This window comes from Stegodyphus dumicola, chromosome 2, assembly GCF_044657685.1.
Source record: "Stegodyphus dumicola isolate Sdum_Otavi_A_Nest chromosome 2, ASM4465768v1".
NCBI lineage: Eukaryota > Metazoa > Arthropoda > Arachnida > Araneae > Eresidae > Stegodyphus > Stegodyphus dumicola.
This window is the reverse complement of record NC_140769.1, coordinates 226,699,145-226,724,447: the sequence shown is the minus strand read 5'-3', so window position 1 is coordinate 226,724,447 and position 25,303 is coordinate 226,699,145. Positions and strand designations below refer to the sequence as shown.

Here is a 25,303-nt window from a genome sequence, read left to right as displayed (position 1 = left end):
ATTTTTCTTTTTCCTTTGTTCAACAAAGGAAATTTCAGCTAAATTTATCTGTTCTCAAAAGGCAATATATGAAAAATAAATAGATTACAAAAAGTTTGTCTCAAAAATAAATACTTTACAATAATTTGTAATCACGTGTTTAATTACAAGCAAACAATATCTAAATTACCAATTAAAATATTTTATCAAAAAATTCTTTTAGCTCACCAAAAAATATCACTGCAGAGCTCAGAAAACAAGCAACCGAAAATGGCAGGTAATCCTGTGGGGTAAATCTAAAACACCCGCTTTTGACGTCACATGTGACGTGTACCGTTGACCAATCAAATTTTCCTGCCGAGTTGAAATTTAGTCGCTCCCGAAGTATAGATGTCGCTTCGAATGGTCGTCTGCTGAACATATGAAAAACATTACTGAAATGGAATTTGTGTGGGTGATTGTCCATTAATTTTTTTTAAATTTATTTTCTTGTTAAATTGTACCGTTTCACACCCGGAATTACTCTTGCAGTCTAGTCTGTGTTATCAAGTCAATGTACATGCATTAAAAAATGAATATTTTAAACCAAAATTTGTTCCTTGTTGCAGTTTTTTTCACAGTTGATGGATTGGTTATACCAAAATATGATGGATCGTCTAAGAGAGTCCATGAAAATGTAAGTGTCTGTTTTTTCTAAAAACATTTAATTTAAAAGATTTTTAAGTATTATATTGGAACTTTGCATTTCATCGTTGAATTTCCGCTTTCTAGTTTATAATGGAAAGTACCGTCCAAAATCAAAAGAAATATTACGTTAATATGTTATTGTATGCCCGATTTTTCAAGTTATTGGATAACAAAAAAGAAGCATATCTAACACTGTATCTGAAGATTTCAGGGTTTCCTGAACAGCTTTTAATGCATATAAATTGTGCTAATGCATATTTTTCTTCAGTCAGTGTGTTTAAAATATTTTCTTTTACTATACATTTGCTGAAACTTAAGCAAATGTTTGAATCCGTATCGATTCTGTGTATCATCATACGCATCATACAGTGTCTCACAAAAGTGATGGGACACTTGTGCTTTACAAAAGGAAACTGTAGTAAATTAAATTAAAAAAAAACATGTAAAAATTTTTTGTGGGTTAGTTTCATATTTTAATTTAGTAACAATTATTACATAACATACATTTTCTTAAAATATTAATTTAATAAAAATACAATTGTTTAGAACTGAGCAAAAAATGGCTCACATAAGTGATGGGATACTTACTTTTCCATCAAATATTTATCCAAAAATTTTACTTTTTAAAAGGTTTTAATATTTTGTTGGATTTCCTTTTACTTTTAAAACATGATTTAATCTTCTTCGGATGAATTCGGCTAATTTTTTTGTGATTTTACCCCATTTTTCTTGAAGCACCGATTTTAATTGTTGTTTTGAAGAAATGGTATGTTTGCGAATTCTTGATTCCAATTCTTGCCAAATATTCTCTATGGGATTTAAGTCTGGAGATTGTGGTGGTGTTTTTATTATTTCAGGACAGTTATACAGCAGCCAGAGTCTAACGTTCAAAGCAGTGTGCTTGGGGGTCATTGTCCTGATAGAATTTAAAATCGTTATGAAGGTTCAATTTTCGTGCTGAAGATTTCAAATTTAGATTTAAAATGTCAATATACTTGTACCGATCCATTATATTGTCAATAAAAACAAGATTACCAACTCCAGCGGACAACATACACTTCCATACCATAACACCTCCTACAACCATGTTTTACTGTTGGCACCAAGTTCTGTTTGCGAAATTCTTCCCTGGGTTTTCTCCACACCAAGATCCTACCGTCAGAACGAAATATATTAAATTTGCTCTCATCAGCAAATATAACTTCATTCCAGTAATCAGAATTCTTATTTATGTTGGATTTTGCGAAAGCCAGTCTGAGTTTTCTATTCTTTTCACTTACAAAGAATTTTTTCCTGGCTGCGCTACCATGATATCCAGCAGATCGAATTACTCTTCTAATAGACTCAGGATTAACAATTACTCCATATAATGCCTGTAAATCAGCAGCAACTTTAGGAGCACTCATTCTTGGATTTTTTTTAATGTTTCGAACGATAATTCGCTTTATTCCATTGGATAGCTTTGATGGTCGGCAAGGTCTTCTTTTATCCTGAACCATATGATTCTTTTTATATGATTTAATGATATTGAAAACTGTTGAATGACTCAAGTTAACTGTTTCAGTAGTTTCTCTAATAAATTTTCTACGTTCAATATGCAAATTAATAACTGATTTTTGAATTTCAGGCAAAGTTTCTTTTCGTTTAGCATTCATGGCTGCACAGAGCTAAAAAACACAAAAATTCCAAAACAAACTGGAGAGAAATACTACAGACGATTTTATAAATTATTGCCCATTGCTTTTGAGTAAAAATACCCCACCCCCCAAATTTTTAATTGCATTACGTAGTAGTATCTACCATCACTTATGTGAGCCATTTTTTCCTCCGTTTTAAACAAACGTTTTAAACATTTATTAAATTCATATTTTAATATTTTGAGAAAATGTATGTTATGTAATAATTGTTACTGAATTTAAGTATGAAACACACCCACAAAAAATTTTTACATGTTTTTTTAATTTATTTTATTATAGTTTCCTTTTGTAAAGCACATGTGTCCCATCACTTTTGTGAGACACTGTATATTTATTTAAATCATATATACCAAATCAAAATATGTATTATCACAAAATTTTCTAGTAGATTTTATTTTTCTACATTTTAATCTTGCATTCTGTAAAAGAATAAGCTTTACATTATTTACTTTTATCAAATTTGGGATTTTTTCATTTGGATGTGTTTTTAATATTTTTAATTACTGGATTGCTTCTTCGTACTCTGAGTAAGTTTTAAATTCATATTCTCAGTTTATATTTTTTTTAATTTTCGTGTTTGTACTTTATTTCAATTTAAATTAGTAAAAAATGTCTTAAGTAAATTCTTTTGCTTGATATGAAATTCAAATTTTTATCCTGTGTCGGGGAGGACTTCAGAATTTTCAGATGAACTATGATAATTAATATTAGTTTATAAGCTAATTTTGAATACAGAAACACAGTGGTTTTCTATTGGAAGGGGGATTGTAATTGAATCTAATGTATCCTCCTCTTGATAATGTTGTACCAGATGTAATTCTTATTTTGCATATTTATAGGATATTCTGATATCTTCTTTTAGGTCTTTGTGTAAAATTGATTCTAAATTTCTTACCTTTTATCTATACTTATGTATATATCTATCTATAAATATGTTTCATAAGAGTAAATTGAATTTAATTAAATAAATTTAATTTAAATACAAATTTAGTTAAAAATTCTTTGCGCCATTGCTGCAAGGAATGAAATTTAAATTTAAACAAATTTTAATTTTAATTTTAACAAACACATATAAATAGATAGTATGAGGAATTTTTATTTAAAAAGAAAATTATCCCAAATTACTTCTCTGCAATATGCTGCTGAAAATCAATCAGTATGAAAAAAAAGTAAGAAATTTAGATCCAATTCCGCAAAGACCCAAAGAAGTGAAATTCAGTACCAGTAAATTTCAAAATTTTCCATAAATATGTAAAATAAACCTAAGTCAGAAGAATTAAAGAAATACAAAACCTCCCCAAAATATAAAAAATCACAGAAATAAATACATAGGAAGAGGAATGCAATCAAATCTGATATAATATTATCAAGAGGAGGTACATCAGACTCAATTAAACCCCCTCCCTTCCAAAGACCACTGCATTTCTGTTATCCAAAATTAGCTGATGAACCATTCTAAATTATGTTTTGTCTCTCTCTATATATATATCTATATATATGTGTGTGCCATAAAAACAAACTGAGAAGTACTGATGTAGGAACACTGAGACTTAAAAATGTACAGTATTGTTGGCCATAGAACATAGATCCATATTAAAGAGGAAGAATACTGATTGCATAGAATACTGAAATGCCAATACACAATGAAAAGAAAACTGGCGGCCGAGGCAGATTAAATCTTCATTTTATTTTCAGTAAACATGTTGCGGCCACAGACAACTTGGCAGGTTATTTGTACCTATTTAAAAATGTTTATATTTTTGATAGATTTGTGATTACAAGAGAACAACAGACCGTAGTCCAGCTAGGCTGAAGAGTAAAAAAGGAGTGCAAGTGCTTCAAAATGAAATCTTAATTCAGAGTTAGTTTTGCTTCTCAATGCATTTTGATTGATTAATTAATACTGCTATAAAATCATTATTGGCTGTTTGAGTATTAGTTCCATTTACATCACCAGAATTAATATATGACATGGATTAATATTAGTGCAGTCATTGTCATATTATTCTAAATTTTTTTAATAAAAAATTCTTTAAAATTTTACAAAATATGAAATAGAAAATAAAACAAATTTGAAATTCAAAATTTGTGTCCCCAAGTGCTCATATTCGCGTGGAAGGCTACGTTATTCTAAATTTGATGGCTCTAGGTACCGTTGTTTTTTCATAAAAAACATGTATACACTCATGTAGATTCTTCATTATTTAGTTTCTTTAAATACAATACAGGGCGATAGCTACTGGCGTAGCCCGTATAGGGTCATAGAGCAAACTTTGTTATGCAAGGTGGACCGGGCTGCACGCTAACAAAACAAAACAGGGCAATAACATTTGGTGGCAACAATCTAAAAAGTTATTTGGACATTTAATGTGATTCGACGCAAAATGCAGTTTTGAGACTAATAATTAATTCTGGTCTGGGTTATTTAATTAATCTAAGAACATGAGTGTATTACATGAAAGTAGCATTCCTTCCTCAAAGATAATTAGACAGAATTCTCGATTATCTGTGTGAGAAATACGCATTTTGCAATTTTTTTTTTTTTTTTTTTTTTTTCATTGCTTCTCAAAATTATTAACAAAGGCAAAAAGTTTACAATTTTGTAAAAGAAATTCACATATTTGATGCACTGAATAGTAACACGAAATTTAGTTCATTCTTGGCTGAAACTATAATCTGGTTTCGTTAAAAGAAGAAAATAGCATCGGGTTTCTTTGAAATTACTTGTAGTGTTGAAGATTTGCAACTATAAATAAAGAAATGCAAGTATTGATTTAAAAAAAAAAAAAAAAAAAATCAGGAAAAATAAGTGTATAGGTTTATTTGAGAGGAAGACTGGTGATGCAGTAACTCAGAACAAAATAGTCTGGAAGTGGTGTTGTACTCAAGAAGGAAAATGAAATAGAAACGATGGTCACAATGAGGTTCTAAAATGTGTAGAGAAGTTGTTAAACTGCATAAAAGATTAAATTAGATTCAAATTCAATGGTATCATGACTTTGTTGAGTGGTCTCATAAGTAGTGTTTGTTCAGTGCTCCTTATAGTATGAAAGAATATCAACATTGAGTCTGGAAAAGGAGAGAAAGAAAATGATAGAACATTTTGCACAAGAAAAATTGAAAGCAATCTTTATAAATTTTTTATCTATTTTAATTAAATCCTGCTTTGAAGAGAACATGGTATGCTTTGTAAAATAAATTTGATTAAAATTTTTTTCTGTATATAGTACTCATATGTCAACTACGATTTCTCAAAACCATTTTCTAATCCATGTATGTGTATGCATTAATCAGCTAAAACGTCGTAAATATTCAAGGCCTGGATTCAATATAAAATGTTTGATTACTATTGTATAACTTCGTGAATATGTGATTTTACTGGAAAGAGAGTTAAATGTTTGGTAAAAGTATATTTTAGGGTACCCCTTGGCGATTTTTGGCAGTATAACTTTGTGAATATGTGATTTTACTGGAAAGAGAGTTAAATGTTTGGTAAAAGTATATTTTAGGGTACCCCTTGGCGATTTTTGGCAGTATGTGGATACCGAGTTTGTACAGTTCATTGACTTGTTATTTTGGCCTGCATAGTGGTGATTTTCGGTGCAAAAATTGCTACTACGCAAGCCAAAATAACTAGTCCAAGATTGCACAAACTCGGTATCTATGTACACATCGACCTATTTTCACTGTAAAAAAAAATCCCCAAATTGCACAACATGTAGACTGTCTGAAGAAGATATTTGAAACTTTTCATGTGGCAAGGGTGAAGGTTCTCCACACATAACCATTAAGGAAATGACGAAGAAATGGCAACTTCTAATTTTAATAATGGAATGTTTAGGGTAATGCTGCCTGCGAAGAAACTTGTTTTTTAACTCAATACTCAGAGGTAAAAGCTTTCACTCCAAACTGTACAGAAACTTCAAATTAATCTTACTACATTAGGCCATTCTACCCTCTAAAGAATCAAACCAACACACGCCACAAAAATACTTACAAAACATCCCATGATTCAAAATTTCCCAGTATCTTGCACTAGGGTTTCCATAACATTCAACTACTCAGGCTACCATAAATGAAACAACAACTTGGCTATAAATCAAACAACAACTTCGCCATAATACACAAGGGGTACCTTAAAGTCTACTCTACCCGTTAAATCTTTTAATAAACTCACGAATCAATATTCTGTAAATTTTAAATGCAATGACATACAGCATTTAATTCTCTCCCTTAATTTATTAGCCCAAAGGGGCAATTTGCCCAGAAGAGCTATTAATTTCATTTTGGTATTTAGTGTTGGTTCACTATAAAATTCTGAATCACTTTTCAAAGTGTTGCCACCAAATGTTAGAGCACTGCGTTATATTTAAAGAAATTAAATCATGCAAAATCTGCATAATTGTATATATGTTTCTCGCATTGTGAAAAAACAACGGTACCTAGAGACATCAAATTTTGAATAATAGTCCTCCACTCAAATGTGGGCATTTGGAAGCCCAAATTGGAATTTCGGATTTGTTTTATTATATATTTCATATTTTGTAAAACTTTAACAAATTTTTGATTAACAAACTCAAACGATTTCAAAGAGTTCCATTAACATTATCATCATGTGTATCTTCAAGTACGGATATTTTATGTGTGAGGTTTCTTTACATTTCTTACTGATACTGTTTTGGTAGCGTAGCAGCATAAAGATGCTACAGTGTAATGGTAATTTGTGTCGAATAACTGTGAATGTGTGAATCACTCTTTAAATCTTGTTTTGAATCTCCCGTGAAAAACGCCCTTTTGGGCGTTATATAAAATCTGAAAGCTTTCAAATTTCTTTCAATTACAGTTCAGTCATTCAGATTTCAAGAAGCAATATCATCTTCTCTAAATGTCATTTGTAAAATGTAGTTAGGTCCTCAAAGATGTTGTTGCTTTCATTCTAGAATTTATCTTGCCTAATTAATATTTGTATATTTTCAAAATGGAAAAACCTAATCGTAAAAAATTTCTAAATTATGCTCATTACACATGTATTGCACTGCACGTAAAATTATAAGATCATAGAATTTCATAAAACCATGCATAAATTTGACTTCATTTTATTTTTTACATGAAAAAGATGTTGATTATGTATATTAATTTAGTTATATAATATATTTTCAGTGTTAAATATGCACTAATATATAACCTGCATGAAAATATCTCTGTCATGAAATCAGCCCGAATTCATGAATGTTATTAAAATGAATAAAGACAATATTCAATAAAGGAAGGACTGTATACAGAATGAATATACATCTCCTCACGTATATGCATCATCACCACAACACTTTATATAAAAATTAAACATGTTGCATAAAATGAAAAACAAAATCCAAGAGGGAGTTTGAGCAATCCAATACTTAAAAAAAGCACGTGATCCGAGTATATACAACTATAAATGTATAACATGAATCACAACCAACATATTAATTAAGCCTTGCATGAATATTAAAAGAGAGCACATATTAAAATATGAAAAATGATTTACTCCATAAGTTATAAATTTATATAAAAGATTATATCCCTTTTATTACAAGCAGATGTAATAATGAAATGATGAGAAAAAGAGGTAGACAAGCTGCTTTTTCCCCTTTGAAATGTAAGGTGAACGAAATGTTTTACCATGCGAGTGGTTTGGTGAGGTATAGGAATAATGTAAGAAAATAGTATATTTGTTGTTCGCAGTGGTGTAGCTGGGTAAAACAGAATTCTAAATTTGCTTAACAGTATGTCTCACAATAATTCAGCTGATTACGACCATATCTTTGTTCATTAATATGAAATGAAAAACTAAAACTACAGTTAATTACAGGTAAAAAAAATAACAAAATCTGTAAATTTACTAAAAAAAGATTTTTTTTTTTTTCTATTTAAAATGAAAATCAGTATGTCTTCTTTAAAAATACCTTTTTTCAAAATATCTAGGTTCTTTTAGTTTAATGCATAACAGCACTAAATAGTTCATTCTACTGAAAAAGAATTTGTTCCGATCACTTTAATTAAAAAATAATCATGCAGGAAGCGAACTCGGTTGTTAATTTTTAGTTATGGTTGACACTCAAAATCATATACTTATAAAATATTTAAAACGATTCATAAAAAGATAAAAATAATAGCATTTTCTTACTTCAAACAACTGGCATTTAAATATGTAAAAATTGTACTTAAAACACTTGATTCATTGCAAATAGCAATCAAGGTACAATATGTAGCTCACAAGCGGCTGAGCAGTAAAGTCCCTGAGCACTAGTAGTTCGGTACCAGGTTCGAAACCCGCGAATGGGCTTGCTGCATGGATGTTTTCATGGTCTTCCCCATGTGTAACGTGTTATGATGAGCCAGTTTCCCTTAGGAAGCTCTCCACGAAGGCATAACTCCCTTCAGTGTAGTGCCTTAGGGCGGAACACGTTAATAATAATTCTAATAATAATGTAAAATATGTGCAGTTTTTCTCCTAGAAAACTGTCTACTCTAAGGGCAGTCTGATGAAGTTTTTATTTTATTAAATTTTAATTAAAAATTTTTATTGACAAATAATAGCTTCAAAATTGCTTGTTAAAAAATTCCGAGGGCAAAGAGTTGCCACAAAATAAAATCTCACTCAAATACACTTAAGTGCCACTGAATTGGGGATAGCTAGTCAATAACGAGTTGGGCCTCCTCTGGCCTTTATAATGGCTGCCAAATGACGAAGAATAGATTCAATAAGTTTCTGGAAGCATTCTGTGGGAATGACTTGCGAAACATCTGATAGAGCTGTCTATAATTTAGGAAGAGTCGCTAGTGTTGTGTGATGAGGTTTCAAAGCTTTCTCCAAAACGTCCGACAGATGCTCAGTAGAATTTAAATCACGGCTTTTAAGTAGACAATTTATGACAGAGAAGTTAGAAGAATGCTCATCCAGCCAGACAGTAGCCAACTAGGACCTGTGAGAGGTAGTTATCTTGCTGGGATACTCCATTTCCGTGTGAATGACAGGATAACATAAATGGATGGAGATCATCGCCCAGCAACTCTACGTACTGAATCATATTTAAAGAGGTTGGTACAAGTACCAAAGATCCCAAACACTGCCTAGAGAAAACATCCCAGACCATGTTTAAGCCAACATGGCCTTGTCTGTCATACAGGATTCATGCCTCTATGAGTCTGACATCATATTCTCAGCCTCTCATCGGTATTTATTAGAATCAGGATTCATCACTCCTTGCTATTCATTTCAAGTTCTATTCTCTGTATTCTCTTGCCCAGGCAAGAAGTGCAGCTTGATGGCAGGCATTCAGCAAAGGTATTTTAACATATAACGTAAATATAGGCCAGTTCCTGAGAAAGTACTCTACGAAAGCATCCCTCCTCTTAGGCAGGTAGCCCTAGTGCATTTTGGCATAATCCAATAAAGTCAGATTCCATACTGACATATTATGGAACTTACTTTCTTCATAACTAACAAATCGACATCCAAATAATTGATTACACGCCATACATGAAAATGTTAACGACACTTTAAGAATAAACGGAAATGAAACAACATGTAATTTTCACTAAAACAATAATCGGATTAAGAAATGTGAAAGAAAATAATTTTATAATTAACAAAGCAATTTTTTAGAGGTAATTTCATGCTGTTATTTATATTTCGTATTCTGAACATTTTTAGACTATATTTTTCATGAAATATTATTAGTAAAACATTATAAAAAAACATTACTTTATTAATGACCTTTGTTAAATAACTATGTAAATTTTTATTTTTATTAAGTGCTATAAGTTGCATTAATTTTCTACTCATTTTCAATTTTTAAATTCTTAAGTTGCCTTCTTACTTTTTCAACAAAAATTTAATAGTTCATTCAAAAATATGAAATATAGTACAAAGTCCAAAATCTGGACGTCCATTATCCGGAATGATCTAAAATCCGGACCTCAAAACCACCAATAACAGTTTTCTCGTAGGCTTTACACATGCGCAATTGATCCTCCCCCCCCCCTCTGTGCAATATAGAACATCTAGAGAGTTTCGATTCTTAATTTCACTTCGACACTAATAAAATACCTTGTTATTGAAGAAGCAGTCATTTTAGCATAAATTTGTACAATCAGTAATTTGTCTCTGTTGCTGCGTATCTACTTGGCATACATCTCGAACCAAAACATTCCACATAGATACATCGTTGATATGACGCCAGCCTGAAAAATAATTATTTATTGTACTTTCCTTTCATCACCGCATGTTTATCAAAACATGACAGCTTGAGTAATGACTCATGTAGCGATGCCTAAACATTTTTTTTTTATGTTAGTAATTCACTAATGAAGGACTATGGTAACTTTTTATGTTGACATTACACTTGGTGATGATTACAGATAAGTTAAATGCGCTAAAAATGTTGATGAGGAAAAATTTACCAAAAATTTTTCATACGCTAAAAATAGATTTTGTTGATAATACTCATAGATCCAAAGATTACATTTAGGGCTATTTGAAATAAGAATAACTGATTTGTTATTCACATAAACCCAAAACCAGCACCAGGTCTTGTATGGATGCACCAGAATTTAGGACCCACATAGATTGCATCAGGCGGTAAAATATTTACTGCCAGCTCTCAATAAGGCTTAAGTATACGTAGGAATTTATTTATTCAGAACTCTGATAAGCCTTAAGCATGTGCAAGAAATAAGTATAATAAATAACTAAACTAATGCAATTCAGGCTTAACTGTCAAATTAACTGTTAAATTAGGATAACGCAAAACAGAGGAGAAATTTTCCAATTAACGGATTTTGTAAAGAAATGTGGAGAAGAGGTAATAAATAAAGATGATATAAGAGAAGTTTTTCATTGTGGTAACAATGCTTCTCAATCATCAATCAATTAATGAATGGCAATCTGTCGTATGGTTCTAAATCCAGAAAATACTTCTAATGATAGTGAAGAAAGTTACTGAAAACGAAAATATTTCAATTGACAAGTTAATCGGAATTCTCAAAACAGCAGTTACAGGACTTCAACAATGTAATTGAACAAGAGATTATGTCTGTCTACAGAATTAAAGAGAAAGTATTAGCACAAAAAAACAAAGCAACTTAAACAACTTATATTGAAAGAAATGTTTAATAAGGTAAACAAATAAATATTAAGCCCTTTTTTTTTTTTTTTTTTTGGTAAATTTTGATACCCTTTAGATCATAAATACTTCATTATTTCATAAATCATGATTTCATATTTTTAATTTTATAACTTCTACATGCCATCTTACTAGATTTAAACTGATGATCTAATATCCGGAAAAATCCCAAATCTGGATTCGCCGAAGTCCCGACGAATCCGAATTTCGGACTTTGTACTGTATAGAAAATAAAAATATACCTCTATCCTTCCTGCACTCCCAAATCATTATGTGATTATGCATTTACAGCTTTTAAAACCAAAAGTATCATGTGTGCGATGTTATCATCATGCGATGATTTGTAGTAAAGACTTTATCGACTTTATTTTTTACCACGATATTTTCGACGATGATGTTTTTAAACCACAAAGTTTTTTAAACGTATTATTTTTTATCACGATATTTTGTACCACGATGTTTTAGAACTGTAATGTTTTCTCTTTGCTTTATTTTGTACCATGATGTTTTCGCCTTGCATTGTTTTCTCCGCGAGGTTTTTGCTGCAATGCTTTCGACAGACACCGGTGAATATAATGTGTATACTGGTGGGTCTAGTGTTGGTGAGAACATCACCTTTGCAGTTTTTTATTGTGTAGCTGAGATATATAATTGAGAAATATAAATTAATATAATTCAGTATATCAGGTAGAGGCAAGTGCTATTTCCTATGCTTTAAAGTGAATACAAATATGCCTAAAAATCGGGAATATAATCAGTGTATATAATACTGAAGTTTATCAACTTTACAGGCATTCTCCTGCCCAGACCAAACAAGTGAACTGATATTAGATAGAGAACTTTATTTTGAATTCCTAGAGAGGCATAAAGTTAATTTGAATTGGGTAAAAGCACATGCAGGTTTAACTGGAAATAAGACAGCGGACGAATTGGCCAAAGAGACTATTTACACAAAATGACATGGAAATCATTGAGCTGACGGGATCAAAGAAGGCTGTGACCCTTGTGAAGAATTATACTGTTGAACCTCAAGATACGAGCACTTCTATATATGAAAAATTTGAGATGCAAGGAAAGTATGAGCGGAAAATTCATCTCTAAATACAAGCATTGACTCGAGTGATGAGTAACGAACCAGGCTGTTGGTATACATGGCGTGTTTCCCAATCCAATTTGACTCGGGAAATACCCTTCTCAGATCACTAAGTGTTCTTTGATGTACATGTTTTGTGTGCTTATAAGTTAATTGCTTTTTACATTTAATGTGAAAATAATTATTTCATCATGAGGGGGCCCACCAGCGGCTGAGCGGTGAACACTGGTAGTTCGCTCCGAGGTTCGAATCCCGCGAACGGGCTGGCTGCATGGGTGTTTTCGTGGTTTTCCCCATGTGTAACGTGTATACGAGCCAGTTTCCCTTAGAAAGTCCTCCACGAAGGCACCCCTCCCTTTAGGCAGATAGCCCTCGAGGCTTTGCCGTAATTAAATAAACCAAACCAAAAACCTTTCATGATGAAAGTTTAGTTGATGTCATATGAAAATTGTGCTGTAAGTAGCAGCCAATGTTTGTCTATGTTTCTTTAGATTCCATTCCCAAAAAACCAAACATAAGTAGGTCTGTCAAATTCTCAGTTGAAATTCAATGACATTTTAATTAAAAGTCTTTGAATTTAAATATACATTTATGTCATTCAGGAGGGATTTCTGCAAAAATAACATTTCACTTCTGTTTGTCTTCTTTTTGGATCCATAGTCTCCATAGGATAGCTACCGTTATGAAAGACTGTATATGTAGAACTAGCATGTATTCCTTTACACACATAGAAAATTATAAATGTCCTATTCAACGAGCCCATTTTTTGAGAACTGAAACTGGGACCAACTAAATCGGGAACAACAAAAGAAGTATTCAGAACGCAAACCTGTATGTTGCTAAAATAGTTATGCTGCAACTCACGATATCACTAAAAAATGTTTATCTGGTAACCCATGTATGCATGCATATATAGCACATCTGTATTTTGCCTGTGTTCAATGAAGAAGTTATATCGAGCAGAGTTTGTCCAATTCCCTGATGTTCTTTTACGTGAAATGTGATAACTGCATAAATAGAAAGAATAACAGCACAGAAAAGGAAGTTTTTTTTTTTTTTTTTTTCCAAGTTAAGTGTTTTATTACGTTGCTTTTTAAATTTTATAGGTTAATGCCTCTTGTATGGAATTCTTAGTGCCCTGCCGTTTTGAAACTGCCTGTTGCCTTTTGTGCATGGCAAAAAATTAGTTATCTCTTCCATGAGAGATGTGAATAATCATAAAGTAGGCCCTTTCTTTAAGGAAAACAAAGTGCATTGTTATAATGAATGTTCTACAAAATCAGTAAAACTACTTCTTATTTGGGCTTCCTTTTAAAGTGACTATTACGACCAGTTTTTGAAACTAACTGCTTTGGCTGTTTTAAATTAATCTGTTGCACATTAAAGAGGTGGCTGCTTTAAAGAGGATGAGTTGGTGCTTGAATGTATATGAATCTGCTGTTATTTGATATGTAACTAGATAAATACCTGCTGTTCCTTGTTTTTAGGAACTTATTGAGTAGGTAGAAAACATGCTTTTTAATTTTTTTTCTCTCTAAAATGATTGACTTTTATTTATTTCCAGTTCCTAAGTGATGAAGATCATTATAATTCTGAGGAGCTTCATAATCCTGAGTATGACCATGAAGCTTTTCTTGGAGAAAATGAAGCAAAAAAATTTGATGATCTTTCTCCAGAAGAGAGCAAACGTCGGTTGGGTAAAATAGTCGACAAAATTGATGCGGACAAGGTAAATGTTGTTAGACTATATTTTTTGAAAAAATATTTAAAATATTGTTTCTTAAATATATTTTTATCTTTGTTATAAGTAATACAGTACAAAGTCTGAAATGTGGATTTCCAGTATCCGAAGTCTTGACCATAAGTAAATTGTTTTCCCTCTTATAGGTTGGTTATTTTAGCATGTACACTTGAAAATACACAAACACAATAATTTTACTGCATGTTGAAATTGGGAATGCAGATGGTACAGTAGAACTGCAATTATCTGAATGAATTGGCACCAGACTCAGATAATCAAAAATACAGATAATTGGATTTTTCCCGAAGAAAGGGTCTACATACACTTTAATTAATTGCTGTATATACTGTATGTTTGAAATGGGAGAAAAAAAAAACTATTTTTAAAGAAAAAAAGGTTTTAATTAATTAAAATGTAAAGGCAACACTTTTACATACATGTCCTAGAAAACTTTCTTTACTATAAATTCTAAGTTTTCTAAAATTCAAGGAAAAAGGTTTCACTTACCTTTGTTCCTTTCAAAGTGTTGCTCGGATCTGAGCTCGCCGATTCCTGTTTTTGATTTCTATATTCAATGAATACTACATCTTATGAAGAAGGAAAAAAAAACTTTTAATTTCATAATAATTCAGTGTTAAGATATACAGAAAAACTAAAAATACAGCGGAACGTCTATCATCTCTTCTGACTGCAAACCATCCCCCTCTTCTACTTGCCCAAAGTTCATAGCAAAATTAAAGTCTTTACATTTTGTTGCGCGCCATCTAGTAACTGTTTATTAATTTGCTTTATAGATTTTCCTTTATATCCATTATCAGCACATGTTATGTAGCATTCTGTATGGTATTTACAAGTGCTAAAAGTTATGACTTGCGCCAGCCAAGCCGTGCATCCGCTTGACAATGAGAAGTTGCATGTGGTCACATTTGGGCTGACACTTCATCTACTTCAAGGCCGGAAAATGCTTAATGATAATCCCATGTCTGCTTCATCTTCCGTATTAAGGTCATCTTCTTCCTCAACACTTTCAATAAGTTCTTTATCATTTAGAATTTGAAACTCCAGGTCTGACGAACCATACATTCTGCTGTATCCTCAGCACTAACTTCCCTCAGCACTAACTTCTGAACATCCAGGAATTTTCAAAATAATGTTTCATAATTCCTCAAGTGACACATCATCTTTATCTTCTCCAGTCTTTTCCTTTTCTTGACCTTCTTTTCCCTTTTTCTCCTATTCCTTCTCTTCTTCAGTTGATTCTGAAAAGTTCTGAAATTCTAAAAGCTATTCGAATAATTAGAGTTTTACTGACATATTATCCTAGTGACCCAGTCCACCAGTGGCTGAGTAGTAAAGTGAACACTGGTAGTTTGACCTGGATTCGATTCCAGGCAAACAGGTTGGCCACATAGATGTTTTTGTAGCTTTCCCTATATGTAGCATGGATACAAGACAGTTCCCTTAGAAAAATCTCCACAAAGGCATCCCTCCACTTAGACAGATAGCCCCCATATGCTTTGCCATTATCAAATGAACCAAACCACTAGCTCATTGACTGTCAAAGTTGTCTACCATTGAACCATGAAAGCTGGTAGATGTCCTGTCAAAATTGTACAAAGTAATACCTCTTTATTGAATAAAAAGTCAGTATTCGACTTGCTTCATTTCTTTGTTTTGTAAAAAGATTTTTATCAATGTCTACTATTTTTTCGAGCTATTTCATTTTACAGGGAGTTATGCTTAGATGACTATAAGTACACTTTGTAAAAAAAAAAAAAAAAAAAAAAAAGACAGTTCTGTAGCTCCCGTTTTACTGGGACAATTGTCGAAATTTAACTTGTGTTTTCCATGTCTCAAAAGCACGACTTAGGATATGTATTAGATTTATTTATAGCATTTAATTAAATTTGTATTTAAATTAAATTTATTTAATTAAATTCAATTTATTCTTATGAAACAATTGCTCTAATATGGGTATATTTACACAAAATCAGACTTTTTCTGAAATAACATCCCTCCCATTTCAATTCTACGACTTAAATAATGCCAAACTACCAAATTTTGTAAAAATCGCACAACTAGTTTTTAAAAAATTAGCTCTCAAAATTTTAGCTCCTCAATATATTTATTAATATCTCTTTTTTTTATTAAAATTATTTGATTCTTCCTTTCACATTTCAAAATTTAGGTTCATTCCAAATAAAATTTACCTATTTTTTATGATTTATTTTTACCCTAGAAGGCCTATTAATTTCGTTTTGGCATTTTGCGCCAATTCACTATGAATGGCGAATCACTTTTCAAATTGTTGCCACCAAATATTAGAGCCGTGTTTTATACTTAAAGAAATTAAATAATGAAGAATCTGCATAAATGTATGTATGTTTCTCGCACTGTGAAAAAACAACTGTTCCTAGAGACATCCAGTTTTGAATAACTTAATCTTCCACCAAATATGGGCATGGGGGGAGCCCTAATTCGGAATTTGTTCTATTATCAATTTCATATTTTGTAACTTTTTAGCAAACTTTTGATTAACAAACTTGCCGATTTCGATTTCCAAAGATATAAGTGAATTTATATATTGCCATGTTTTGAAATTTGGCATATTTTTTTAAAACGGTAATAATATCAAATGTAGTTTAAACACTTTGTTAAAATTATTTGAAATTGGGAACAGTGTGACTTTTTTCCGCTCATGCACAATGTAAAGAGATAGGAATGATGTGACTTTTTTCACTCCTGCACAATGGAAGGGAAAGGAAAAATAGGTTGCCATATATTAAAAAATTCGCCAAGTGGTAAACTGAATTCTTTACGCAAACTGAAAACAATGTGCCCAGGTAAATTTTTTAATTTCTCCATACATTTTGCACCAAATTTTACAAAATTTAATATTTAGGCATATAATTTGAATCGTAGAATCCAAATATGGGAAAATATTGGTATGTTATTTCAGTACAAGACTGATTTTTTGTCAAAATAGCTATGTTAGAACAATGCTATATATAATTCTAATATATATCCTAAGTTGTGCTTTCGAGACATGAAAAACGCAATTTGAATTTTGTCAATCGGCCCAGTAAAATGGGCGATATAAAACTGTCTCTTTTTTTGGGGGGGGAGCGCAGTGTAGGAATTTCCCTGCAGATATTTTTTCAATCTGTTACCCATTTTTGTCAGTTGTATTGAGTTGAACATTCCGTATCCATTAATACAATCTGATTTTGATTGTAGGATTCTATAATTTTGGAAAATAATCTACTGTTTTGTGGAAGGCAGGTCCTAAATTTTAATTATTTTTCTTATTAGAAGAAATACAGCAATAACAGTTAGTTTATATCCTTGTTCATAAAAACAAAAGTTGGCTTATCAAGAACCAGTCACGTTACATCAAACAAAAGCACAAATGCTGTAAGTGTATTGTTGCGTTATGCTAAGCTGGCACTAAATCCCATTGCTTGAGGACAGTATTATAGAGATGTTGAAAACATCTTACACTGAATGCTAAAATGTTTCATCATTACTCAATTAAATAATATTCCATATATTTTTGTGGTTTACTAGTTTCATTAATTTATAATTTTGTTACATTTGGTATGTTGAAAAAATTTTCACACAAATTATTTATAAGTTAACAAAATGTAAAAATGTATTATTAATATTTTCAGGAATTATTCTAATTTAGTTTTACTAAAGAATCATAATCTGGCATCTGTACAAAAAATTCATTAAACTAAAAATAATTTCTATTTTTAATGAATTTATATAGTAAATATGATATATTTTTTGATAAAATTTATACTGATCAACACTTTTCATAATGATTTGCTGAACAATGCCCATTATTTAATCTATTAACAAAAGAAATATATTTTTAACTTTTTTTTTTTTTTGTGTGTGTACAAATGCAAACATTTCAGTGTTAAATTGTATGTACACTCTTTGGATATCATCACTAAATTTAAAATGAAGTATCTTGGTCATTTTTTTGTCAAACTAGAGTCACACTTTTTGTATTTTATTTTTTATAATGAGTATGCAGTTTTCCTATACCTAAGTGTAGGGGCCACGGAAATGTATAAAAAGTTCTGAGTAGCTGCCACATCATGTTGTCATGCTGGCAATAATATTAACAGGTTGACTGCCACGTGTATTTTATGTGGTTTGCCCATGACACCAATTTGAAATTTTTATTATGCAACATATATTCTATTGAAATATTATCTACAGAAGATAATGCGAGTTATATAATCATGCTTAATGCATTTTTCGTGGTGGAGGTCACCGGTGACCCAAACCATTATTGAAATTTATAATTAAAATTTTTACAACTTATTATTTTTCAAACCATTATAGTAACAATGGTACTATTTAAAAATTTATCAGTATTGATATTTACTCTAATTTTGTATTTTGCTATTGGTCAAGTCGCCGATCACTGGTGGCACACACAGCGATGTAGCCAAATCGAGTGCTGGTGACCCCCACGGCAGTCAACGTGTTAACCACAGTTTGGGGAATTAAATTCCAGTCATCCAGTAATATGGCTTCGGGGCATTTACATCTCTATGAGGAAGATATCCCCTGCAACTGCTTTTTCAGTTTAGTCTCTGAGTTCTCTATCAGAATAATATCAGAAGATTTTATTGGCCACGATATTCATTCAATGACTTTCACTTTCAAAGAATTCATCAACAAAATTTTCTCAATGTGGGCAACCATTTTCAACCATAAATAAAAAGTCAAATCCGTATGTACTGAAAAATGTTGCATAAGCTTCTAAAACCTCACCCAGATATCTCTGGCCTTTGACAGATTAGCTGTTGAAAATATATAGGGTCGTATGTCCATCGATCATTATTCCCTTTCCTACCATCAGACCTGCATGGCTGTTTCTTAATGTTTGAAGCAAGATTTCATGTTTGTAATTCCTTACAGATTGAAATCAGATATTAAACTAAACCTTGGCTTATCAGTAAAGAGAACATGGAACCACTGGCGTTCATTCCAGTTCCAAAATAATTTGCACCAGTTAAAGTGAACCCTCTTTTGTTGTGAAGAAAGTGAAACACATAGCTTTGACTTTCTAGCATAAAGGCCTTTTTCATTAAGCCTTCTGTATGCAGTTTTGCAGTGATACAGTACAAAGTCTGTAATCCGGATGTCCATAATCCAGAATGATCTATAATCCGGACCTCAAAGCTACAAACTTTATGCGCATGCGCATATGCACGTTTAATGTATAACAGACTGTATAAGCTAGGCTAAAATTATCTAAGGCATTTCAGTTAATGTTGCAGATTGCGAAGTTCCTTAATCTTCTTATTGGATCCGGCTTATTATTTTTTGCAGACTGTTAGAACAATTTTATAAAAATTAAGCTTGAACTTTCGATTATGTCAAAAAGAGTTATCAATTCTGGAGCTGCCAAAGGATCTACAAAACGAAAGCATGTTTCGATGTCTATTAAACAAAAAGTGGAATTACTGCAAAAAAAATGGATAAAGGCCTATCCGTCTCAAAATTATGCAAGAAGTATGACATTGGAAAGTCCACTATATATGACACAAGAAAAAGGAACTTTTTGTGGAAGGATCTTAAACAACTTAAATTGAAAGAAATGTTTAATGAAGTTAACAAATAAATATTAAGCTTTTTTTTTTTTTTTTTTTGTAAATTTTGATACCCTTTAGATCATAATAGTTCTTTATTAGTAAATTACGATTTCATATTTTTAATTGTATCATTTCTGCATGCCATCTTACCAGATTTAAATTGATGATCTATAATCTGCAAAACCCCCTAATCCGGAATCGCCGAAGTCTCAACGACTCCGGATTATGGACATTGTACTGTACGATAGTGTTCCAATGGCAGCAGCAAACCCTCAGTGTAACTGCTAACCAATAGACTTACTATTATGACAGACCCTTATTGAAAGATCTTGATCTTGAAGCAGTTGTTATTTGTGTACACCCTTGTCTAGGCCTCCTTGGAAGATAGCCCCCTACTCCCCTCCAAAATGAACCTTCTCAATGTCAAAGCTTTCAAAATCTGCCTACAACACAATCTAGCCATAGTTTCTTTCCTTATTTTTGAGGTGATCCAGAGTAATTTTCTCACATGGACCCCATGCATCACAAAGCTATACCCTATCCTTTATTTGCCTGAAACAACATGTTCTCTTTTTATAACAAGTTACTCATTTATAAGTCCATTGTGTGTGTCATGCTTTGTTATGCCTGTCCAGTGTAGGACTTATCGTGTTGCTGTTGCTTATCCTCAAAAGACCTGACAAATGTCACATCAGCTCCAGAAGGTTGTTGACCATAAAAATATCAATAACAGTAAGGGGATCAGATGTTAAGTCCTCCTTAGAAAGTCCGATGCAACCCAGTATGTGATCTGGTGTAGCTGGATGTCCACAGCATTTTTTCCAAGGGAGGTGGATTTTCTGCCATTATCAAAGGAAAGGCAGGTGGCCACTTGTTAGTCTAGTCGGAGCAGTCTGGGAGCCACGGTCACATATGATTTCCAGTAGGGAGCCACGGGATGTTTCTGTGTACCATTGGTGTGTAGGTGGAATGTGCCATATTATATTTAGATATTTCATTCAAGTCAAGTTCTTGGTAATTAAGTGAGGAGCCAGTGACCGTTTCATTTTCACTATCCTCTTTGGCCAATTTATAAGCAACCTCTTTACCACTAATATTAACATGTGATGGGATCCACTCGAGGTGGACGTCATGGGTCTGAGAGATTTCCTTAGTTTGACCAGAATGTGAAAGACTTAAAAATTATCCAATTAAGGACTCATTATTATCAATTAGCTAAAAATATTCACGAGAGAGAGACAGACAAACAACTCTGCAATTAAAATTTACATCAGTGACTGTAATAATCCTAATAATATCAACCAATGGCCATTTTAAAGTCACAGTTTATTATAGAAAATTACAATTACACAATTTATTATGCAATTTATTACCATTCAATTTATGCTTTTCTGTGATGTATTTATTATCAACTCAGCAGATCTCTGATGATTACTAAAGTGCCCCCTATTATTGCAGTGGTCTCTGCATTAATTAGCTATGTCAAAATTTATTTGACCTCTGGTGTATAATACTGTCAAACCATGGGTCCATAACTTCCTCATGGTTCAATCTATGGTTGTTTAAATTACTTGGTGTTAGGCTTTACTAATGAGAGCTAAACAATGAAAACTATTATGTTTCTAGAATTGCTCAGCATTAATTTTAAACATAGATTACTACAAAACACCTTTAAATCATTTATTGCTGAATTGAGTGTTTATAACTTGAAATACATTTTTTGGTAGTATATTGTAATTTAAAATATGATATTAGTGGGTAAATATACACACCAGTTTTAGAACTGAATGAGTAAAAACTTAGAGCAGGTAAGAAACAATTATATTATTGCTTTTTGGTACTTTTCCATTTTGCCGGTGCAAATCTCTCCAAGCAGACTTTATTGGTGACAGTATACAGTATACACATAACAAATGTTAGTTCTAAAAATTTTTTCTTTTGAAGGCATAAACATTTTAATATCATTTAAAATTTTGTAAAAAGCCAATAAATAAAGACAATAAATTAGTAAAAAGATATTAATTTAAGAATTTATTATGCTTTCATGGTTTCATGGTCAACAAGCTGATTCTCCGGTTCATATCACATGACCCCAAGTGATCTCATCTTACGTAAACTACGCTACAAAATTCTAATTCTCTCAGTAATTATCTACATTAATTTCAAGTTAAATCTTAATTTGGAATTTAAGTTTAAATGCAAGAATTATTTCAATTCATACGAATAGCTTATTCAGAAATTATGTAAAACCACAATGCTTTACTTCGCTAGTGTATTCTCATTAGAATTGATAAATTTAACCTTTGACTTTGCCTTTCCTGTATTTTTGGATGAGTGGCGTGATTGCATTCTAATTGACTTAATTACTGCTAATGGCCTTAGGGCATAAAATTGTACTATCTGATAAAAATTCTATGTAATAGTATGCCAGTATTGAAAGAAAAATCAATCTGATAAGAAATGACTGTGACTTGTTTTGAAAATGAGGCGTAAAAGGTTACCAGTGAGAATATTCCATTTGGCATCAGTTGTGCCATTATTGGCGGCTTTATTGGTTGCGCTGGCAAAACAGAAAAGTACCTGCTTATAATGATAAATTTCTTTAAATATAGGATGGTATATCTACAGTGCCTCTAGACCATTCCCATGTTTTAAGACTTCACTGCTTCCAATACAGTTTTCTCACATTATGCTGATTCCTGTGATGCTTTGCACATTGAAAAAAACCTCAGTTCATTTCCACCATAAAAAAAATACTTTTGCTAAGATGCATTGATTTATTCATCTTTATTGAGATCTACTTCTATTTTTAATTTTTTAAACGTTGCGTGGCACACAAGCTACCAAAAAAGCATCCCCTCCCCCCCCAAAAAAAGCCAAATTTTCTGTAAATGGTAAAGAAAGAATGTCAGTGTACATATGGGAAGAAAAATCAGGAAAATGATCATTTTTCTATAAAGCAGGAATGGGACTTTCCTTGCCTACTTGCAACAAGAGCTTTACCATTAGTAGGTGAATTATACTTATTTTTATAAATATATAGAGCTTATCAGATGTCTTCCTAAAAGTCTTCTTTGGAATATTCTCTAATTCTTCCCCCCCCCCTTTTTTTTTTTTTTTTTTTTTTTTTTTTTTTACAATTCGGCATGCTGTGAAGATGTTACTTTTGAAGATAAAGTTCAGTCTGAAAATAGTCTGCAGGTACAAAAATTTGGTGAATAAAGGAAATGTTTAAGAATTTCATCAATATTTGATGTAGTATCTAAAGAAAGTGCTAATGCTTCTTACTATATATTTAGTCTCTGAATTAATAGCAGCACATATTGATAATGTAAATAAAATATTAAATATTAAACTTGAATTTTTGAATAATCAGGATGGGTTTGTTTCTATGCAAGAGCTAAAAGACTGGATTCAACACACTCAGAGACGATATATTATAGACGATTCTGAAAGGCAGTGGAAGAATTTGAACCCAAATGATGAACCTGAAGTTACGTGGAAAACGTATAGAAAAGTGACTTATGGATACACAGAAGGTGATGTAAATATTTGAGCATTTTAAAAAATTTTTGCTATTGATATGAAAATTTAAAGCAGGCAGCCATTACATAGATAACATTGTTAATTGAATGGCACAATAAAACTACACCAGAGTTCAAATGTAAAATAAGATTTTTCTGTTGAAGTAAAACATTGTTTGAATGCATTTAAAGTAAATAGTATGTATGCACTGTAAAGGATTACTTAGATCATATAAGTGTTACTGCTTAGAAATAAGCATGGGGTGTACATTACTCAGGTTTACACTGTAAACTTCATATAAATTTTTAAAAATGCTTTAGTAAAAGATGTATGTACTTTATATTATGTTATAAATTTTATTCCAAATAATTTTTTTAAAATTTATTACTGTTCAAAATGAGAGTGATAAGGAAAAAAAAAAAAACACATATAATTACAAAACAAATAGTACATTACATAAAAGAAACTTCTTTACTGAAAGAAATGATAATAATAAAAGTATTATGTATTATTTAAAATTGCATAAAGCCATCCATAATTTAAAATCAGAAAATGAAGAATATGTTAAAATTATGTTAACATGTTTTTTTAACTCTAATCCTTCAAAGTATTATGTAATTCTAAGTATCTGTTTTTAGAGGAACTGTAGTTATAAAACTATTCGTAGTTTTTAAATATTCAGAATATTTTGTTGTAATTCATTATTAGAGTATGGTATTTTAAATTTAGAATTCTAAACTCAGGTTCATATTAAAATTGTTTTGTTTTAGTAAAATATATAAGAGAATTTAAGATTTGTTTTTTAAATTAAGTTGAAAAAATTAAGGTGATAGAAACTGTGACATATTCAATATCATTAAATTATTTGTATTTGAAGAGAATTGTCATTTATGATTTTCCCCCAAAATTTGTATTTACAGTATTTATTATTATTTTAGATGCTATCGATGATAATGAAAAAGCTCATTACAAAGAGATGATGGAGCGGGATTTACGACGTTGGAAGAGAGCTGATCAAGATGGCAATGATTCTCTCAATAAAAAGGAATTTATAGATTTTGTACATCCAGAAGATAGTAACCACATGAAAGATATTGTTGTGATAGAAACAATGGAAGATATTGATAAAAATAATGATGGAAAAATTTCTTTGGAAGAGTATATAGGTTTGTATTTCTTTATTTGCATTCTTATAATATTTAATCCAAAATTAAATTTTCATGTTGCTTGGTTTTAAAGCTTGATAACACCAAGATTTTTAGACTAATATTAAATATTTAACAGAAAAGAAAATGTTAGTATTATTTTTATAGTTTTTAACATTTTGGGTAGTAAATGTTTTTTCATATAGTAGTTAGTTTTACCAGCATAGATGAAAATCAAAAATTGTTGCCAGTTGATGAACTGTAAGATCTTTTGTTTAGCTTCCATAATAGGAAAATTGTTATCCGTCAGTGTAGTAAAGTGAATCCTTTGAAAAGTCATTTTATTTATACTTCTTAATAATATTATGCAAATGTTTTTACATCATTTGTGTAATAAATAAAATAGGCTTCTAACATCACATATGTATTGATTGCAAAGTAAATGTATTAATCTACTTCTGTACATTATCATTTTGCACCAAAAATGACATCTAATTGTTATGGTGAAACTCTGCAGTAATATTTTTGTTATTTCATAATATGGTCTATTTATTTTCTTCTTTCTCCTCATCTTTCTCAAATGATATTTTGGAAATAGTAATTTTCATTTTAATATTTTGATAGTTTTATATTTATAGCACTTAAAAAATT

The 25,303-nt window shown here is 31.2% G+C and overlaps 1 protein-coding gene across 1 annotated transcript in view; it reads left to right on the top strand.

Annotated features, from left to right (window-relative positions):
* Positions 1-225: 225 nt before the first annotated feature.
* LOC118199563 (calumenin-A-like) overlaps positions 226-25,303 on the top strand; it is a 41,131-nt gene continuing 16,053 nt past the window's right edge. The window contains exons 1-4 of the mRNA XM_035371452.2: positions 226-655; positions 14,188-14,352; positions 23,359-23,521; positions 24,446-24,673. Coding sequence (XP_035227343.1) covers positions 551-655; positions 14,188-14,352; positions 23,359-23,521; positions 24,446-24,673 — 661 coding nt within the window. The 5' untranslated portion in view covers positions 226-550. The remainder of the gene's footprint in view (positions 656-14,187; positions 14,353-23,358; positions 23,522-24,445; positions 24,674-25,303) is intronic.